The sequence below is a fragment of the Doryrhamphus excisus genome, chromosome 3 (genome assembly GCF_030265055.1).
Source record: "Doryrhamphus excisus isolate RoL2022-K1 chromosome 3, RoL_Dexc_1.0, whole genome shotgun sequence".
Classification (NCBI taxonomy): domain Eukaryota; kingdom Metazoa; phylum Chordata; class Actinopteri; order Syngnathiformes; family Syngnathidae; genus Doryrhamphus; species Doryrhamphus excisus.
In genome coordinates this window covers 2494455-2515818 of record NC_080468.1, presented here as the reverse complement: position 1 = coordinate 2515818, position 21364 = coordinate 2494455, and the positions used below count along the sequence as shown (strand labels likewise).

At 41.2% G+C, this 21364-nt stretch overlaps 1 protein-coding gene across 2 annotated transcripts in view; it reads right to left on the bottom strand.

Annotated features, from left to right (window-relative positions):
- Positions 1-5369: 5369 nt before the first annotated feature.
- Positions 5370-21364, bottom strand: part of ephb3a (eph receptor B3a) — a 48043-nt gene continuing 32048 nt past the window's right edge. For both annotated transcript variants that reach the window (XM_058066844.1, XM_058066845.1), the window contains exons 12-15: positions 19097-19312; positions 16745-16894; positions 14189-14382; positions 5370-7285 (exon numbers count right to left, since the gene is read on the bottom strand). In XM_058066844.1, the coding sequence (XP_057922827.1) occupies positions 7174-7285; positions 14189-14382; positions 16745-16894; positions 19097-19312 (672 nt within the window). In that variant the 3' untranslated portion in view covers positions 5370-7173. The remainder of the gene's footprint in view (positions 7286-14188; positions 14383-16744; positions 16895-19096; positions 19313-21364) is intronic.

Below are 21364 nucleotides of genomic sequence, written 5' to 3'. Positions count from 1 at the left end.
GTGTGTGTGTGTGTGTGTGTGTGTGTGTGGCCTTGAGATCAGCTTCCCTGGCATCAGTATGAGGGATGGCGGCGGTCGTCTGCTAGTCTGACGCACGTTGCCCTTCAAAGCCAAAAGGCTAGCGACACCCTTGACTCAACACCCATGGCCTCGGCGACCTTTGAATGGGTGAAATGATGCTGAGGTGCATCATCAGCATCAGCATCATCATGCACGAGCATGGAAGACGGCGAAGCCGGTCTGTCATGCTAATCAGCACACACGAAAGGCTCTCATGGGGAAAGAGCTGAGGGGAACTGACGTGTAGGTGTGTTTTCCTTACTCGGGCGTTTTCAGTTCAATTCAACTACTCTTTGACTGAAGAAGAAAAATCAAACTATAACACTTGAAGACCAGTTGCAGTGTAACGGATTATCTTTAACAAGATTAGCATAAGCTGGTTACAAGAAATGGCAAGTGTAATCCATTAATGTGGGTGAAAAAGGCAAATGTTTTTTTTTTTTTAGGAAATTAAGCTGATTTTCCTGATTTAGCCATTGATCATGCATGATCTCGGCGTTATTAGGTACGCATTACAGGTCACATTTGCAAGAAAGGGATTGCTTTTCCTGTTATAGACTCGCACAGTGGATTAGAAAGTAAACAATCAAGTGTGTTATACTGTAAGAGTTTACACAAACATAATGCCATCAACTATAGGAACTACTTCAACCTGATGATGTTCACACAGAACTGAATCATGGGGCTTTTTAAAGCAGTGTGAAAGGGGATAATAACCAAAATCAATTCCAATCCCCCTCCGTGAAGAGGCGCTGCCTTCACTTGCTGCTCGTTTGTGGGTCTTACCGTCGTCATTTCTGTCCTCATGAAAAGCATGCTCTTTTTGTACACCGAGGTTTAGTCTATACATAGGTGGTGGCATCAAACATACTTGCTCACGGTGCAACAAAACGGAAAACGCACACCAACACATCATAGCGAGTTAATGCGTCACATAAATCAAACAATAAGTAAGCGCTGTATATGTATAATAATAAAACTGTTATTTTCACATGCCCGCAAGGCATGCTAAAATATAAATAAAACATTGGATATCAAGATTACGTTAACTCCTTCATGTTTACTAATCAACATGTTTTTGCATTCCAGCAAAAATGTGGCAAACACAGCAGAAAAAGTATAATTAGCTACCCAGCATGACTTGCGGAGGGAGTATATGGTGTTTTTTGGCATGGGTATTGGGTATAGATATTTAGATTAAAGGTTTAATAAAAGGAATTTGGAAATGCTCATGGGGCCGGATTAAGACACTTGGCGGGCCTGATGTTGTATGCGTGCCGCAGTTTAACAGTATTGATTTGAGATCAGGCCACTTGAAGGAACTTGTATTTTTCGGCCCTTTGTATTGAGTTGTTGAGTCCTATAGAGCAGTTACACACCATAACTTGCACAGCAAGCTTTCTAGTTCATCCAGAATCTACACCCATTCATCTGTATTTCTTTGGACTTTGTACTTCCTGCGTCTGTTTTAATTTATTCCACCCATGGCTCGCCTCCAGGCATGCCCACTCTGCTGTGATTGTTCAAACTCCCGAGTGCTTCGAAGGACTTCCGGTTTGTGCCGCTAGCTGCGAACCCAACTTTATAAGAGTTGATAATAATAATAATAATAATAATAATAATATCTTTTTTAAATGTCAGCTTTTAACATACAGCCTTATGAGTTGGAACCCGGATCCGATCCGGAAGTAGAGACTGGACAGTGTGAAGTTTCTCAAGAAAAGAGGTTACTTCAATATATCTCTCAATGGTAAGTAGCTTTAGCATTTTAGTATACGTTTTTCTACAGTATCGGTAACATGTCATGTTTTTTTGCCGGACTACCAGTGTTTAAAAAACTCGGGTAGAGCCACTAATTGTGGTGGATAAAGACTATTAGCAACCCCGCTCCGTGTATGCACACTCTATAATGCTACACAGACTCCTGCTTGGTGGATAAAGACTATTAGCGACCCTGCTCTGTTTATGTACACTCTATAATGCTACACAGACTCCTGCTTTTGCTGCTCCTGCTTACACTAAATAAACACAGTTAAGACACATTGCACACATTGCTAGCAACGTAAATACAGAAGGAGAGCTTGGGGGAGTGCAGAGAGTGTATCTGGCCTACAGCCACGCCCATAAGGAAGCTGCTCCTCTGTGACATCACAAAAGAACAGCTATGCAACGCCCTCTGAAACCGAGCATTTTGAGCCATCCTAAACTTCTTTCAGGGTTGACTTCCAAATGCACAAACCTCATTATCTGAAACTTTGGCATCGTTTAACACGAGAATACAACACGCTAACTGCATTTATAGGTCAGAAAAGTGGAGTCTCGGATAATCTTGAAGGTGAAGATGCTGGATTGAGGTGGTGTGCTTGTTTGGTTCCATGTGGTCTGCGGTTGTTTCTCTTGGACGCTTTTGGAGACGGCATTCAATTCACGGTGGGCATTCCTGCAGTTAGCACGTTTTCTAACACATGCTACATCTGTGGCATTGTGCTGTGTGATAAAACGGCACACTTTGGAGTGGCCTTTCATTGTCGCTGATTTAAGGCACAACAAAACATAGAATTATGAGCTCAGGACATTTTTAAGGCCAAGAATTTATGACTTCAAGCTAATATAGCATGGTTTTCACTTCCTGGAGAACAAAGCGAAGGCAACCAGACCAACAAACAAGCAGCAAGTGACCTGGCAAAGTATCCCAGAATCTTGTGACGCCCATGGACGCATGACTTGAATGCAAATTAAATGAAGTTTTTACATATTTTCAGTGACTAAAAAGCATCTGTGATTGCTTAGTGTGAATTTAAAGGGAACTAATTGAAAGTACATGACTTTCAAGGTCATAGCACGGATAAATAGTTTTGAGTCTTTCATATATTTTCATCATCCTCACGTTCCGACTTGTTATTCTGCAGCTTTTTCTTTGTACGTCCTATTTGCTCCATTTGCTACCTTTTCCAGCAGTTTTACATATAAATTGTCACTGAAAAGACTTTGATTTCCGTTTGTGCTGGCGGTGCCGAGATGCAGAAATTCCTCCACAAAAAAGAGCCAGTGTACCGGGTGGGTAAAAAGCCCGATATTTGTGTGTCTCTGCTCACAGTCTTGGCTTAGTGTTGCACACGCTTCCAGCCTTAAAGAGGGTACTTTTCCATTGACGAGAAGGCACAGGCGGCTTTAGCGGCAGCAGCAAATCACTGCTCTGTTAAAAGACCCTGATGCGTTGCAAACGCTCCTGCCAAGCTTCCTTGCTCCAAATCTGCCTGCTTGCAGACCCCCTTGTAATTGGAGGCATTAAACTTGCTTTGGACAGGATGGCGAATGAGTGTTTTGAGCTTGGTTGAGAACTGACTGGTGCATTCAGGGGGGGGGGGGTGCCTAAATCTGACAAATCACTGCCACCAGATTTGTATGAATTAGTGCGGACTACACATATTGTATACATATGCATGTGAAGTCTGGGCTCCTATTCCTGCCTTGGCTGGTCTTGTTAATCCAGCATTAACCGTTGGGGGTCTTTGTAGTGACATAGGGATTGGGCCGCAAACTAAAAATTGGCAGGTCACTACAATATAAAGCGGTTGTCATTCTGCCATCCCATCATCATCCTCTTGAGCGTCTATCATCCCAGCATGCTCGTTAAAAGCATTCAATTCCTGCTGTCCTTATTAAACATTTCCTTTAGGTTTGCAGCCGTTTTATATCATCTTTAGGATGCAGCAGCGCAAAATATTACAAAGGCATTTCTGCTGAGACGGAGGGAATGTTTTCTCTGGTGAGCAATGAGAGAGAATCTTCAAATGTTTAATGGTCGACGGGACGTGCTTCTAACGTGGTGTCAGATCTCACACACGCGATGGAAAATACCAAGCATGAAATCAAAAGATACTTCCTGGTTTTGAAGTTAGATAAAAAAAAATAATAATAATAGCTTTATGATTTTCTATGCGTCAGATATGCACATTAAACATTTCTGGGTTTGTTACACAAATACAGAAATCCAGTCCAGCTTGTCCCGGTGGATCCCGACGCATTCCCGAGCCGGTTGAGAAACATCGTCTTCCCTAAGGTCTTCTACCAGTCAGACGTAGGAGAGGAAAAATTCAGAGCTATGCCTTTTAGCATCACAACACCCCAAAGTACTTAAAGGAGGATCTAATTCCCGAACCGAGCATGGCACTCCAGTCTTGGACTCGGATTTGGAGTTGCTCATTCTCATCCCAAAAAGACCCAATCCAGCAGGGACCAAACCAGTAACCCTCAAGGTAATGAACGGAATGGGTGACAAAAGGGTCCAACTCTAATTTATTGCTTGATGTATTCCTGGCAATGCAAACCATACTCCAATACAGTATTCCCCACAGAATTCCTCAAGGAACCTGGTCGAATACTTTCTCCAAGTCCACAAAACACATGTAGACTGCTTGGGCAAACTCCCATGCGCCCTCGAGAGTGACGCCACACTTCCACGACCAGGATGAAAACCACATTCCTCCTACTCCTGAATCCAAGATTCAACTATCTGGCAAATCCTCCTATTCAGAACTCTTGAATAGACCTTACCAGGAATGCTATCCTTCATCCTATCCTCCAATGAGGTTGTGTCACTAACCGGAAGATAATCACGGTTTTTAAGAAATGTATTAATAACCCAAAGTCTGTGATTGAATACGGCTTATTATTAGTCAAAAAAAAGCAACATTTCCAACCTAAATTAAGAATATCCAAGCATACAAAAATCACAATGAACTAAAATCCAGATTTAAGGCCTTCAGAAGATGCATTCAAAGACGCTGTGAATGATATGTAATCTTCCACACTGGTCACGATGTGTCGGTGATGTTATGAGACACACAAGCACCGGAACCTTGACGTCACTTCCTGTATGCCCGCCCTCATGGAACACATTTAGAGCAACACACATGAGCAGAAGTCTTATTTAAGTTAGATGTCTACCATATTGGTTAAGACGGTTGACTATAGGGGTGTTAGTTCATGTCTAGAGGGCTCTAATAATGTTTAAGAGCATATTTAGAAGGTTGTGTTTATGCATTACAAAATTATTTTTTTTTGTTTGATGGTGCTGTGGGTAACGATGCTTCAAGTCATACGGTACGCATCCCATCCCATCCATCCCATCCCATCCCATCCCATCAGGGCAGCAGCGCTATTTAGTAAACATCCAAACAACAAGATACCAGCGGTCCTCCATTTTCACGCTGATTAAAAAGAGGCAACCAGTTGAGATGATTAGGCATGCCTCTCCCCCCTGACCCCCTCCACCCACAACCCCACCCACCCTGACGAATGAGCCTCTTCCCAGTCGATAAAAACAAGAGGTGACAGCTTTGCTCACCTGCTCTGAGCTTTGTGTCCTGGCTGACGGATTAACGGCAAACGACACCGACAGCCATATTAACTTTGTCTCCTTGAAGTTTCTCCAATAACACACGGTAAAAAATCCCCCCGGTGTCCGTCAGTCACGTGATGTCATTATTTGGCAAGCGGCATGGACCGGACTTTAATTTTAATTAATCTTAAAACCTAATGAGTCCCTCCAAAGCTGCTGTGATATTCCGACTGCGGAGGTAAAACATATTTGCTATTCCTTCTTTTCATCCCTCGGCCGAATGAGACCTGGAACTTCAGCCTGGTGAACACACAGAGAAATCAAAGAGCATACCAGAGATCACTTTAATAATTTATTTGCATATGATTATCGTAAAAATATTGAAGGAGAAATGCTTATTTTTGTTCTAGTTTTCTGCCTTTTTTTTTTTGTTCTTTTCTTTTTTTACAATCTACTACACCTTGAATTGCACAGGAAAACGTCTGCCCTTTCGCAGACGTACATTTTCTTCTTCTTTCATTGTGACATATAATATCAGATATGTAATGACCATTACACGTACAATTCCGCCATTGTTTGCTCCTCAACAACAAACAAACAAGCATGTAAACAAAGGTCACAGAGAGGCCAAAGTCAGGTCAGATAGCAGAAAAAGGCTGATCGATCTAAAGTGTGTGTATATATATACAGGCGGTCATTTAAATAGGGACCCGCGCTGGATGGACGCATGTTAGGAGGAATGAACCAACATTTGGAGGTCAAGTCAATATTAAAGTCATAAAGCTTTCATCTGTATAACGACCTTTTAAACTCGCATTGATCTGTTTGTATGATCTAAAACTCACTGAATTTCACTCATTCATTTGTCTGTCTGGCCTGGGAAAAATAATTAAAAAAAATAAAATAAAATAAAAACCACACACAAGCATTGTAATAAAAAGCCCCCGGTAAAAAAAGCACAAATAAGTTAGCATTCAAAACAATGCGTATATGATTGAAATAAGAAAACATGGACGTTAAAGTCCATTGCCAATGCCACCAAAGCCACATTTATAACATGGAGCGTTCCACATTGGCATGCACGTGACGTGTCCAGCACAGTGTCAGTTGGATCGCTCCGCTTGGAAGGAGAGATCATGTGAAGACTTGGATGCTTTGTACAGAATTAGAACACGGAATTCTCCCAGTACACGTGGAAGACTGTATATAAGAGGAAGCGGATTTAAGGTTTTTTTTTTTTTTTGTTTTGTTTTGTTTTGTTTACCCCTCACTCCAAAACAAATAAAAAGTATAAGAGGAAGAGTAAAAAGACATCTAGTACAGATGTGAGGCTGTCTTTAAAATCTTGGCACTGTTGGATCCTTCAAGACCCTCGTTCCGGTTTGTGTGAGCGCTCCCCCTACCCCCGCGCCCCCCTTCCCATTGGTTCCCAACCGGCAGAAAACACATGCAGACATGCAAACACAACCTGAGAGGGCCCATAAGACGTTTGGCTTTCTGTCGACAGTCACAAAACCACATGAGTCAAAAGAAAAACACACACGCACACACACACACACACACACACACACACACTGTAATGGAACGCTGTCTTTTAAACATTGAAGTCTCCGGGCGCTCATACAGCACCAAGTATTCCGAGTGGTCCTTCCTGTGTAGTCGGAGCTTCCCCCTTGTTTTTATCGTCTTTATTTTACATCAAGCTCTTCCAGTCAAGAGTTTCTAGGTAGTTTATTTATGTCTTTCTTGCTTATTGAAGCCGCAGCAGATCACACTCGGATGGGGAGGGTTTGGCTCATTTGTTGCCGAACTATTTCTTCGCTGCTGTCCGGGCTTTTCCTGTTGTGTCCTGGCAGCGTCCCTCCGAGCCTCAGCAGGTCCCTGTCAACACAAGTCAGAGACCGGGTTGACATTTGTTTCACATCCATACTGGCAAAAAATAAATATCAACGCAACACCTCACATGTGTGCCGCAGATGCTCATCATCAGACACCATGATTAGTACACAAGTGTGCCTTAGACTGTACACAATAAAAGGCCTCACTGAAATGTGCATTTTTTTTTTACTTTATTGGCAAGGTCTGGGGGGGCTGCACGGCGGTCGAGTGGTTAGTGCGCAGACCTCACAGCTAGGAGACCACGGTTCAATTTCACCCTCGGCCATCTCTGTGTGGAGTTTGCATGTTCTCCCGTGCATGCGTGGGTTTTTTCCGGGTACTCCGGTTTCCTCCCACATTCCAAAAACATGCTAGGTTAATTGGCGACTCCAAATTGTCCATAGGTATGAATGTGAGTGTGAATGGTTGTTTGTCTATATGTGCCCTGTGATTGGCTGGCCACCAGTCCAGGGTGTACCCCGCCTCTCCCCCGAAGACAGCTGGGATAGGCTCCAGCACCCCCACGACCGTCGTGAGGATAAGCGGTCGAAAATGAATGAATGAATGAATGAATGGAGGTCTGGGGACTCAGAACCAGTCAGGATCTGGTGTGACGACCATTTGCTTCATTCAGTGCAACACATCTTCGCATAGAGTTTATCAGATTGTCAACTGTGGACTGTGGAATGTTGGTCCACTCCCCTTCAATGGATGTGCAAAGTTGCCGGATATCAGTGGGAAATGGTCACACGCTGTCATATACGCCGGTCAAGTACATCCCGAACTTGCTCAATGGGTGACGAGCATGCAGTTGACCTTCCCTCAGACGGTTTCTGACAGTTCTTTAGTTATGCAAACCAATTGTTTCAGCAGCTGTCTTAGTGGCTGGTCTGGAACTTGTGAACGTGTGGCATTTTGCTGTGAGGCAAAACTGCACATGTCAGAGTGGCCTTTTATTGTGGGCAGTATAAGGAACACCTGTGCACTAATCATGATGTCAGATCTTGATGCAGCACACCTGTGAGGTGGGATGGATTATCTCAGCAAAACAGAAGTGCTCACTAGCAAACATTCAGATTTGTGAACAACATTTGAAAGAAATAGTAATATTGTTTATTATATAAAAACATGTATGTATACACACACACACACACACACACATATATATATATAATAGTAATAATAATAATAATAATAATTCATTCATTTTCGACCGCTTCCTCATGAAGGTCGCGGGAGGTGCTGGAGCCTATCCCGGCTGTCTTCCGGTGAGAGGCGGGGTACACCCTGGATTGGTGGCCAGCCAATCACAGGGCACATATAGACAAACAACCATTCACACTCACATTCATACCTATGGACAATTTGGAGTGGCTAATTAACCTAGCATGTTTTTGGAATGTGGGAGGAAACCATGCAAACTCCACACAAAGATGGCCGAGGTTGAGATTGAACTCGGGTTTCCTAGCTGTGAGGTTTGCTCGCTAACCACTCGACCGCCGTGTAGCCCTAATAATAATAATAATAATAATAATAAATAATAAAAATAACAATAATAACAACAATAACAACAATAACAACAATAACAACAATAATAACAACAATAACAACAATAATAACAACAATAATAAGAATAATCCATAATCAATAATATCATAATAACTATTATTATTGTTATGTTATATGTTTTATAATTAAAAAATTATTATTGTGTATTATATTTTTAATATATAATTTTGAATTTTTTTTAACTTTGAGGGGAGCAAAAACAAAAGTATATATTATATATATATTTTTATTACTTATATTTATTTTATTTATATTTTTGTTTATATTTATCCTTTTATTTCGTGATAGGCACAAAGAGGTGATGATGCAACTCCATAATAGATGAGAACATGTTAAAAAATGACCCCGAGGTGGCAGAAGTGCCTTTCATAAGACCTCAGTATACGTTTCCATCATTAAAATAGACGCTGCACAGCAACCAGGAAGTGACAAGGCATCTCGCCATGTTACGTGAAGGAGGTGTCCTTCGTTGCTACGCCAGCGTCCTTTCAATAAAGGCCATTGTGTTCTCGGAGATGCCGTGAACTTCCATATCCTCCCTCTCTCGGGACGTTATCTAGCCGAGCATCATGGCAGGTGAGGCGCTGCAGCGATACGAGGGCATGCCCACATGCAAACAGCGTAGACGCTCTTTAAATCACGCGCTGACAACACGATCCATTCTCCTCCTCCGCTTTCTTCTTCTATCTCTCGCTGTTGCATACTGATGAGGCCATAAATTAATCATTGGCATGTCATCAGCGCACGCCGACACGTAGCATAACATGCGTACACGCTCGTGCACACACACGTGCACGCTCTTCGCCTGTTGCCCCAAGACGGCGTTGGGCGCGCCCTCCCCTGATGCATTAAAAAGCTCATTAGCAAGCTAATTAAACACATTCCTCTCTTTTAGCTTCTCCTCAATCTCCCTTATTACTCACACTTCATCACCTCCTGCTTTTCCACATCAGCAGACCTGGCTGCTGTCTGTCCTATCAGGAACATTCGAGCTTCCCGCCAAGTATTGTGGGAATTAAACCGAGGTCAGCCATTACATTTCCACACACAATTAGCTTCACTGAGCCCAAATCCTGGCATAGCGCTCGCCCTTGGGGACCGGTGCTCGAGAGAAAGTGTGAGCCAAGGAGCTGGCACACGACCTGGATACACGATGTGTGATTCCTGCCCTTTGTGCCAGTCGGAAGCATGAAAGCGCCGCAAAAGCGAGAGACAGACGATGTGTGCTTAATTCATTATACATCACTAGAGAGGCCAGGATGTTGCATCTACAGCAGCCGAGAGCATCCTGTTTGACCGGGTGCCAGGCGAACAAAATTCCGAACAAACACAGTTAAGGCTGGCTGGAAGCGTCGGATTCCCAAACAAATGATCACCGGGAGCGCAAGCGCCCATGAATAAGTCAACTTGTACACTTCTCAGTGAAGTGTCAGTGGCAGAGGTGCATCGTCTGTCTGGCAACAAAACCCTTTGAGCTCGGAAAGAGAGGGGTGGGGGGGTGGGTTCTCCCATACAAACCCGACAAACGGGAATTTCATTCATTCCTCATTTGCCTCTTTGTAGGCCTGCCATATTTTTCTTCAAGGAGACATCTTATTCCAACAACCCGGGGGCAGAGTTATCTCTCTATGAGGAGGAGAGGCTTCATCCTCCACTTCACAGCTGTCCTATACAATAGAGGGCACAATTTCACAAAAGGTGAAAGAGTACTGATTACATCATTCTCTCATTCGCCGCTTCGGGTGTGGACACATTACTTTAGCTGCCGACGGTCATGTAGTAAAAAATGAAAGGATGCAAGGAATTTGACATTTTGATATTGTGTAAACTAACACATGTAGACGAGGAAATACTGCATCTCAGCTTTGTGGTACAGGTCAAAAAGCATATTAGTACATCAGTTTGTGCTTTGTTCCTATTTACAAATATTTCAAATTTCTCAAATAATTTTTGTACATTTTCTATTCATAATATTATGATAATATTTTTCCCCAACCTAATTTTTTTGTTAATATTACTGCTACTAAAATGACATGGCATTCCACATATTATGAGTTTATTCTCGTCCTTCCTCATTAGAATACGACTTTTTCCTCTTGACTTTATTCTTGGTAAATTGCAGTTTTTTTTTATTTTTCCCCAATTTTCCAACTATTTAGACTTTCTTCTTATATAATCTTCAGACATCTACTTATTTGTAATATTATGACATTATTCCAATAATATTTTGTATTTATTCTGGTAATATTATATGTAAGTTATTCTTATTATTATTTTCCTTTTAAGTAATTTACCAAAGAAAATTATGTATTTATGTTATTTTTTCCTCAAAATAATACAACTTTTTTTTTTAAAAAGAACAGCTTCTTTTTTTCTTCATTATTTAAACTATATGCTACTAAAATTACATTTTGACTATTAATATTACAATTTTATTCTCATTAGAATACATCCTTTATTCCTATAAAATTACTGGTGATTTTTTTTTTTAATTTTTACAGTTTATTTTTAATTAAGTTTTCTTATTAAATGATATTTTTAGAATGTGCTGCAGGCTAATAAAAAAACACTTGTTGGCTGCAAATTTAAAATATCTTGCATTCCATACTTTTTTCCTACACTTTGAATGAACCCTGTGGCTTGTACAGTGTTGTGGCTAATTCACGACTAAAAGAACTGCAGTTCCCATGATGCTTAGAGTGCAGCTTCAGGAAATACTGAAGTGGAAGTTAATATCATTTTTTTTTTTGTTTTGACCTGTCTTGTCTCAAATAAGTTTGATCAAATGTAGAACTACTACAGCTTCGGTCCGAACAGTCCGAACCGATAACAGTCCACTGTCACCAACTGGTTTGGACTGTTACACGGAGACTCAGAGAGACTGACAAGGTGTGTGACGCAGGAATTATGAGGCTGTTCAATTCTGATGTTGAAGAAGATGACTTTAGTGGTTTTAGTTCCTAGTAGTAGGATGAGAACGGCAATGAGTCATCTTTCGGTGTACTACATATCCCATGTTGCAAAGTAGACAACTGTGGCTTATAGACAGGTGTAGTCTCTCTTTAAATAAATATATATATATATTTTATAATTATATATATATTTTTATATTTTTATAATTATATATTTATAATTATATAAAATTGTAATATTAATACAGTTCACTCTCTAGTGGAAAAATGATGATACTTCAGTATTTTTAGCACTGAGATGTCAGTTATTTGCTGTGCAATCAACGCGACTCCATTATTGCAACGAGGGCGGGCAGTCACATGACAAAAACACATGCTGTACACACTTCTTAAAGCGAAAAGGGATCTCTTCACTCGGCAGTCACCCCCACTGAGATGTTGCACAGTGGGCAGCTACGTGTTCTCAGCATGCCTAGCAAATATTGCATTGAGTATAAGGCTACATGTGTTGGAATTACAGCAGGACCAAACTCTCCAAACACTGTGGACACTCTTCTTAATCCATTCCTCAATCAATCCTTAGATTGCTTAGACGCCTTTAACGCACCTTGAATGCTAATTTTTGTCTCACCAGGATATTTTGACAATAGTATACTTACAACTTTGCAGGGAAAGTGCGAAAGAAAGGTCTATAAGATTATAAAGAGGATGCTAGGTTAGCGTATGCTTTTGTTTTTTCACTTACAGCTAAATTTTGCCTCAGTTTGAATAGATTTTCCAGCTAGCGTACAATATGGCACACGTCTTTCCATGTTATTTGTTATAATACACTGCATGAGTACAACTGTAGTCTTAATGTAGTTTTACCACAAAACGTTCTTGTAAGCAGCTTGCAGGAGCCGGATATTATCTCCATTGCCCGTCTACGACGACAATACTGGGACTTGCAACTTTCTTTGGCTCCATTTTAGGTTATTTTGCAGCCAAAATATTGAGACATTACCTTACATTATATTACCTTAACCTTACCTTGAAGTCAGGCCTGACCCTCCAAAGTGAGGGAGCAAGGGGAGGGAAGGTATATCGCACAACAGTTTAGCACCTGTTTTCCTGTTTCCCTCAATAAACCGTGGCTCACCAGTACCGGCAGCACTCATGCAGCCCCATACCGTGACGCTAACACGACTAAGCTTGTTTTTACAACAATCACGTCTTCAATACAATAAAGTAAAGTAACCTGAAATGTCCAATACTCCCTTTTATTTATCATTTATATGTATTTATATGCATTTACAATTGTATTCTGCATGTAAAACGTGTTTAGCATTAGCATTTTTGGCTTTCTGGAACGGATTAACATGGATTTACATTATTTCATATGGGAAAAAACTGCTTTGGTCAGAGTACGTTTCGGTTAGAGTCAGACCTTGTAGAACAGATTAATGATGCTAACCAAGGTTCCACTACAATTTGATGAACATGTTGAAGAACTTAACCTCAACCCAACCAAAGAACTCTGGGATGAACTAAAGGATACCCAACCGCCATTGATGCCTTCTCAGCCATTATCACTGACACAATTACAGCATTGTTAACAATCAGAGCGGCATACTTGCTCACGGTGCAACGAAATGAAAACACAACACATCCACAGCAAAATGAACGCATCACATGAATCAACAAGTGCTTAACATAAACATAACTTAAAACTGTTATCTTTCAAAAGCCCGCAAGGCATGCTGGGTAGTTGAGCTACGAACAATAAAACATTGGATATCAAGAATATGCTAACTGACGACCTCCTCTACATTTTTATGTAATCTAGCAAAAATGTGACAAACAATGCAAAATGTTGGGAGAAAAAAGTTACCCAGCATGTCTTGTGGTTTTCAATTTTATAGATATTTGGTACGTACACATGGTGCAGTACGTAGGTTACTCTGTGTGTCATACAGTATGTGATGACGTCTTTTTCCTGCAAGCTACAGACGGCATCTGTCTATTTTGGCGACTCGAGCGTGCCACAATAGCGCTTCAAGTCATGTTGCCAGGTACAGTATTGATGTAAATGTTAAAAAAAAAAAAAGAATTTGTAAAAGTGGGCAACCTTTCTGTAGGTGCAGGTGTCCCAATACTTTTGTCCATGTGATATCTATTAAAAAGGCCTGTGTAAATTATTAAAACCATAACTCATGTGTGCATCTGCTGTTGCAATGACTGAAATGTATGTTCCTTAAAGACCAAATGTTGCAAGATAACGTTGCAGTAATTTGTTGTCGTACGGACCATAAACACAGCTGCTGAAAGCTTCTTCAGTCACACGGTATCATCATCCGAATATGTTGTATTCCAACAACAAGACGCAATAAAACTTTTATGTGTGCATGAGAGAGGCCAAAAAGACACGAGTACTACTACTGCTCACCCTGAGTACGTGCTGGTCACCACCTTGAGGCTGCCGGCGTTGCGCAACAGCTTGTCCAAGGTGTTGACGATGCGTGAGAACTTGGGCCTCAGGTTGCGCTCCTTCATCCAGCACTCTAACATGAGCTGGTGCAGCACCATGGGACAGTCCATGGGCGGGGGCAGCCGGTAGTCCTGCTCTACTGCCGTCATCACCTGAGGGACAAGACACCATTGTTACTACAGAGCAGTGGATCTATTGCAAAATTGATGCACACTGGATCCCTGCGCGGTGGACGAGTGTGCAGGCCTCACAGCTAGGAGACCCGAGTTCAATTCCATCCTCGGCCATCTCTGTGTGGAGTTTGCATGTTCTCCCCGTGCATGCGTGGGTTTTCTCCGGGTACTCCGCTTTCCTCCCACATTCCAAAAACATGCTAGGTTAATTGGCGACTCCAAATTGTCCATAGGTATGAATGTGAGTGTGAATGGTTGTTTGTCTATATGTTTCCTGTGATTGGCTGGTGACCAGTCCAGGGTGTAGGCCCTTTTTTTTCTAAATATACAATACAGGTACAGCATATGTACCACTGTTAAAAAAGACAACACATTTTAGTTTGTCTTCATGTTCATCTGATTTCTTCATGCAGCGTTGAGATTTTGCAGTTTGTTTGGCGGCCCTTGAATGCACCGTAATTGCTATGCTTATCTATAGCGGTCCTTCGCAATATTGTGATTTGATTTCCCTCACTTTTCCAGAAATGAAATAATGAATGAATGATCGCTATGTAGTATTCTGGTCACTCTGTGGCAACAATGACAAAAAAGTGGTTAGCGCGCAGACCTCACAGCTAGGAGACCAGGGTTCAATTCCACCCTCGGCCATCTCTCTGTGTGGAGTTTGCATGTTCTCCCCGTGCATGCGTGGGTTTTCTCCGGGTACTCCGGTTTCCTCCCACATTCCAAAAACATGCTAGGTTAATTAGCCACTCCAAATTGTCCATAGGTATGAATGTGAGTGTGAATGGTTGTTTGTCTATATGTGCCCTGTGATTGGCTAGCAACCAGTCCAGGGTGTACCCCGCCTCTCGCCTGAAGACAGCTGGGATAGGCTCCAGCACCCCCGCGACCTTTGTGAGGATAAGCGGTAGAAAATGAATGAATGAATATTGAGACATTACCTTACATTATATTACCTTAACCTTACCTTGAAGTCAGGCATGGCCCTCCAAAAGTGAGGTAGCGAGGGGAGGGAATGTATATATCGCACAACAGTTTAGCACCTGTTTTCCTGATTCCCTTAATAAACCGTGGCTCACCAGTACCGGCAGCACTCATGCAACCCCATACCGTGACGCTATCACCACTAAGCTTGACTGTGGACGAGAATAACGGCTGTGTGTCTCTGTCAAATGTTTCCATTGCAAGGATATTTTTAAATGGCATTTTTTTCCAGATCAGACCCAGATGGTGCATTTGGCAACCGTTTAAATTACGTTCAACATGTTCAGACCCATATTTTGTGTTCATGTCGGATCTTATTACATGTTGTTACCCCGAACAAAGAAGACATTAAGCATCTGGATGAAATCTTACCTCCTTGCAGGTGAAAAAGGATTGAGCCTCCTGTTTCATTTTTTTTTAGTGCACTCCAAATGCTTTCCTTAAGTGCGCCAATATTCCTGCTAGCACATCCCGCATTCCCGGCTTCAGTCCGCCGTCATTCAGAAATGATAAAAACATTATTCTCATGTGATTGAGGGCGAGACAATAAGTGGAGGCTGAAATTCACTCCCAGGATTTTTCACTCAGGCTAACATATTTCTCTCCATAAGATCTGTAGGGTTTTTAAACACACCACAATAATAAAAAAAATGTCATTTGGGGGAAAAAAAAAGTGTTTTTCCATCCACAGCACTCCTCCTCTCCTGCTGCTTGCTGTTTCATTTTTCAATTGTGCTCGAGCACCTTTCTCTACATCTTGTGTTTGTTGACTCTGACGGTTATTGAGCTAAGACTTTGGCACAAAGGCGAGTGGGAACAATAGGACGGTCTCCACTTTGATACTTTCATTACTGCACGGCGCTTTTTGTTGGTGGCATTTTTCATAGCGGCTCCTTTTTTTTTTTTTGCTCTCTTGTTATCAGTGTTACTAGTCTGACTTTGAATTACAATGCCGAGAAGATAGTCCACCGAGAATAGAGGGTAGAGCTGCCAGTCGTGCGTTGGAGAGACACATTTTCCTGTTAGCTCGCTGCTGGAGTTGGGCGTCTGTGCATCGCAGATAGCCTGCAGGTAACAACCTCCGACGTGTGTGTGTGTGTGTATGTGTGTGTGTGTGTGTGTGTTATGGGGGAGCTTTTCAGTCTGCATATTTGGGAGAGGGGGTGTGCAGACTAAAGTTGTAAATAGGGTGAAATAAAGCAGAACACAGACATACTGCGTCTGCAGCTGCAGTGAGGAGATAATACGACCCCCCCCCCCAAAAAAAAACAAACAACTTAAAAATGAATATAAAGCTGCATATGTCTCAGCTCTCTAAATGTATGTTTGCATCATAATAATGGTAATAACTCACATCCTGGTTGCTCATGTCCCAGTATGGCCTCTCTCCATACGACACCACCTCCCACATAACGATGCCATAACTCCACACGTCACTGGCAGAGGTGAACTTCCTGAAGGCAATGGCCTCTGGCGCCGTCCACCGGATGGGAATTTTCCCTCCCTGCTCACACACAAACACACACTTAAGAGGGGGAATGGCATGTAGCAATAAGGCAGTAAACAGAGAGAAACTGATGTTAATTTCACAGGCATGCTTGCACAGTACTAGAAGGACAATGAACCCCCCCCCCTCCAGGGTCCGATTTTGGAACCCGGCTACTATTCTTTGAATCGCTGTCATGCAGGATGTCGTGCAAGACCTCATATCATCCATTTGTGCGCCTATCCCATGCCGGCTTTTGGCCGCCAGTCAATTGCAAGGCAAACATAAACAAAGAGTTGCCAATTAACCTCTTCTTGTGTAGCCAACATGCTAACATCATATCCGTATCAAATAATTAACACTAACGGTTGCAAAGTTTGCTATTTGGGGCGCCCGGGAGGTAAAGTGATGGTTGGACATCGGGCGTCACGTTGACCACATGCTGGTGACACGTCGGTGGCACGAGGAAGAGGTCTGTTGGATAACAGAACAAACAATCCATCCAAATGTAGGCCCGCCCAGGGATCACACATAATTGTGGGTCTATAGTCAAAATGGCTTCTTATTGGAGGGCAGCGGGGTGTGCGGGGACTGCTGGGGTGCTGGGCACTCGGTGGGTGCACTCAGGGGATAGGGGGGGTCGGGGCCAGGTGGGGTAACTGGCGGGGTTGGTGGTGTGCTTCAGCAATGTCCTGGGGTTTTGCTGGGGTGTCCGATGTTCCCACTCTTCTTTTGTTGTTTGTCTTATGTAAGATTCTGTGATTATATGTGTGGGAAAGAAAAATCACATATTGAATTGGTAACTGCTATGGCGTGGAGAAGGGGTAGGATTTAATAAGCTTTGCTTCTTCCTGCTCCTTTTCAGACATGTAGTAATGAGGTATTGTGTGTGTATGTATGTGTATATATATATATATATATATATATATATATATATATATATATATATATATATATATATATATATATATATATATATATATATATATATATATATATATATATATATATATATATATGTAGATATGTGTGTATGTATATGTATGCATATACAGTAAACCTCGGATATATCGGAAATTCGCTCACAACGGACAAATAAAAAAGAACCAATTTTTCTGTAATGCATTTCCAATAAAAATTCATTGCATATATATCGGATTTTTTATAACGGATTTCGCCTATTTCGGACAAAATCTCCAGTCCCGTTCCAACGCATTTCCATTAAATTTCCCTGGCATATATCGGATGGCCGCATCGTGGCGCTCCGATTCGCCGAATCGTGACAGGCCGCTATACGACGTCATTTGCAGCGTTTGCAGCGTTGCCTGCGCGTCCAGGTACATTGGAAACATAGTCAAGGAAGTGCCTTTTTTAACGGATAAAATCCCATTTACGCATATACCGGATGCGTAAAACGGACATTTTCCGGTATACGCATATAACGGATTTCGCTTATATCAGACAAAACCAGTGGGAACAATTGAATCCGATATATCCGAGGTTTACTGTATGTATATAGTATATATACATATACGTATTATAAATAGATATTGTAAGTGTATTGTATTGTAAGTGTATATGTGAGAAAAAATAATGTAACATAGTATGCATAGAATGTCTGAAATAAATTAAGAAAAGAAGAAAGAAAGAAAGATTTGAGGCATTTCTACTAAAACAAAATGACTTTTGACTAATACCATCCAGGGCCGCCCCTGGCCAAAAGCTTGCATCTCTGCCAGGAATTTTAAACAAATATGTTGTTCAATAAATTATTTTTATGCAAAGTAAAGTAATTAAAAAATATATAATATTCAGAGTTGAGATCAAACCTGCGCCCTCTGTCGTAAAAGGCAGCAGCTGTACCATTACACCATCAAGGGATGACAGGCAATTAGGTTGAATTCTGGCATTTTTCTCTCTTCAACTGCTGCATGCTGTCAATCATCACAGCAAAGAGCGCAGTGTCGGATGACTTGTCTATTTTTCCTCTCCTACCTCGAGATGACTTGGTGCTCGATGCCTCCTGGCAGCGATGCGTGTACTTGCACAAAATGATGGGCCCCCGCTTCCTTATTTTTTTTAACTTCATTTTACACTTTCATTACAGTTAGGAATGTCAAAAGTTTGGCTTTGACCTTAGAAAAGATCATTATTATTTCCATAATAAAATAGTTTAAAGCACTTCACACACACACACACACACACACACATAATACTGACCAGTGAGCTTGTGTAAGTGGGATCAGCAGACGTGTCATCCAGGAAGCGTGACAGGCCGAAGTCAGAGACCTTGCACACCAAGTTGCTGTTGACCAGAATATTGCGGGCGGCGAGGTCTCTGTGGACGTAGTTCATGTCTGACAGGTACTTCATTCCTGCGGCGATGCCGCGCAGCATCCCCACCAGTTGTGTCATTGTGAAGCGGCCGTCGTTCAGCTGAGGGATGAAGCAGAGGTTAATTATAGGACGGGGGAGGGGGGGCAAATGATTGAGAGGAAAAATGGAGAACAAATGATACGTTGAAATAAGCAAATGGATGAGTGGTGGTGAAGGCATTAGTGATGGATGTTATAACATCTGACCTTTTAAAGTATTCTCGGAATTTAGCTGAATAATTAAGGGTTCCGAGACGAGACGAGATTTTTAACATGAAAGTATAAAAAAATAAAAAAAACATGACTGGAAAAACAAACTTTTTATTTAAAAAGTAAAAAAAACAATGCAGGTGCGTTTTGAAATGTTTAAAATAAGATAAGATCCTTATTAGTCCCACAAGGGAACATGCAGTTTTTTTTATTGCATAGTTGTTGCACTGTTTATTGCACGGTTATTGTCACACAATCTGTGTGTTTTTATGAGTACTAAGTATCAACAATTTAGATTTTTCTAGTTATATTATGTCTTTTTGTGCTATTTTTCACGCTTTTTAATTTTTTTTATTTCTGCACTGACCAATTGTATGTTCCACAAACGGCCCCCATGCCGCACTTTGGCGATGTTGGTCTCCATTTTTCCTCTCAAGTGATTGAGAGGAAAAATGGAGAACAAATGATACGTTGAAATAAGCAAATGGATGAGTGGTGGTGAAGGCATTAATGATGGATGTTATGACGCTTCATGGTAACATCTGACCTTTTCAAGTATTCTCGGAATTTAGGTGAATAATTAGGGGTTTCAAGACAAGATTTTTAACATAAGTACAATAAAAAAAACATGACTGGAAAAACGAACTTTTTATTTAAAAAGTAAAAAAAAACAATGCAGTTTTTTTATTGCATGGTTATTGCACTGTTTATTGCACGGTTATTGTCACACAATCTGTGTGTTTTTATGAGTACTAAGTATCAACAATTTAGATTTTTCTAGTTATATTATGTCTTTTTGTGCTATTTTTCACGCTTTTTAATTTTTTTTATTTCTGCACTGACCAATTGTATGTTCCACAAACGGCCCCCATGCCGCACTTTGGCGATGTTGGTCTCCATTTTTCCTCTCAAGTGATTGAGAGGAAAAATGGAGAACAAATGATACGTTGAAATAAGCAAATGGATGAGTGGTGGTGAAGGCATTAATGATGGATGTTATGACGCTTCATGGTAACATCTGACCTTTTCAAGTATTCTCGGAATTTAGGTGAATAATTAGGGGTTTCAAGACAAGATTTTTAACATAAGTACAATAAAAAAAACATGACTGGAAAAACGAACTTTTTATTTAAAAAGTAAAAAAAAACAATGCAGTTTTTTTATTGCATGGTTATTGCACGGTTATTGTCACACAATCTGTGTGTTTTTATGAGTACTAAGTATCAACATTTTAGCTTTTTCTAGTTATATTATGTCTTTTTGCGTTATTTTTCACGCTTTTTAATTTTTTTTATTTCTGCACTGAGCAACTGTATGTTCCACAAACGGCCCCCATGCCACACTTTACCAGGAAGTCCAAGCTCTACCTTCTTGGCGATGTTGGTCAGGAGCTGGGTTGCTTTATGGAGGGTTTTTTTACACAAGGTACGTTGGATTACCAGGTTTCCATATAAGTGTGTTATAGTAGCCATAGTTCAAAGTCCTATTAGCTTTTGGCTTCCCTGGCTTTTCTGTATTGATACTGAGCTTAAACCCTAGAATAACTTATACACACAGCGGATGCAACATTTTTTATGCAACGACTAAATGAGCTTTTAATTTAAAATCTTACAGATTTCTCAAAGCACATGGGTATAAACCCAAAAAATTCTCATAGATCAGCGCTCCACTGGCGCTAGATGAAAACATCAATAGACAATTAAGTGGAAAAACTGTATTGCTGAAAGGCTGAAACAGCAACTTTAGATTTCTGGTGCTGAATATTTTATTCAAGTCAACAAAAGAAAGCTTTTATAGCCATCCGTCAGCGAGTCTGCTATGCTGGAGTGTGTATTTGTATATTTGTGTACCCGCCGGGCGAGGAAACTTCCGGTTCCGGTTGCCTTTTTTGTGCAAGGGAGGA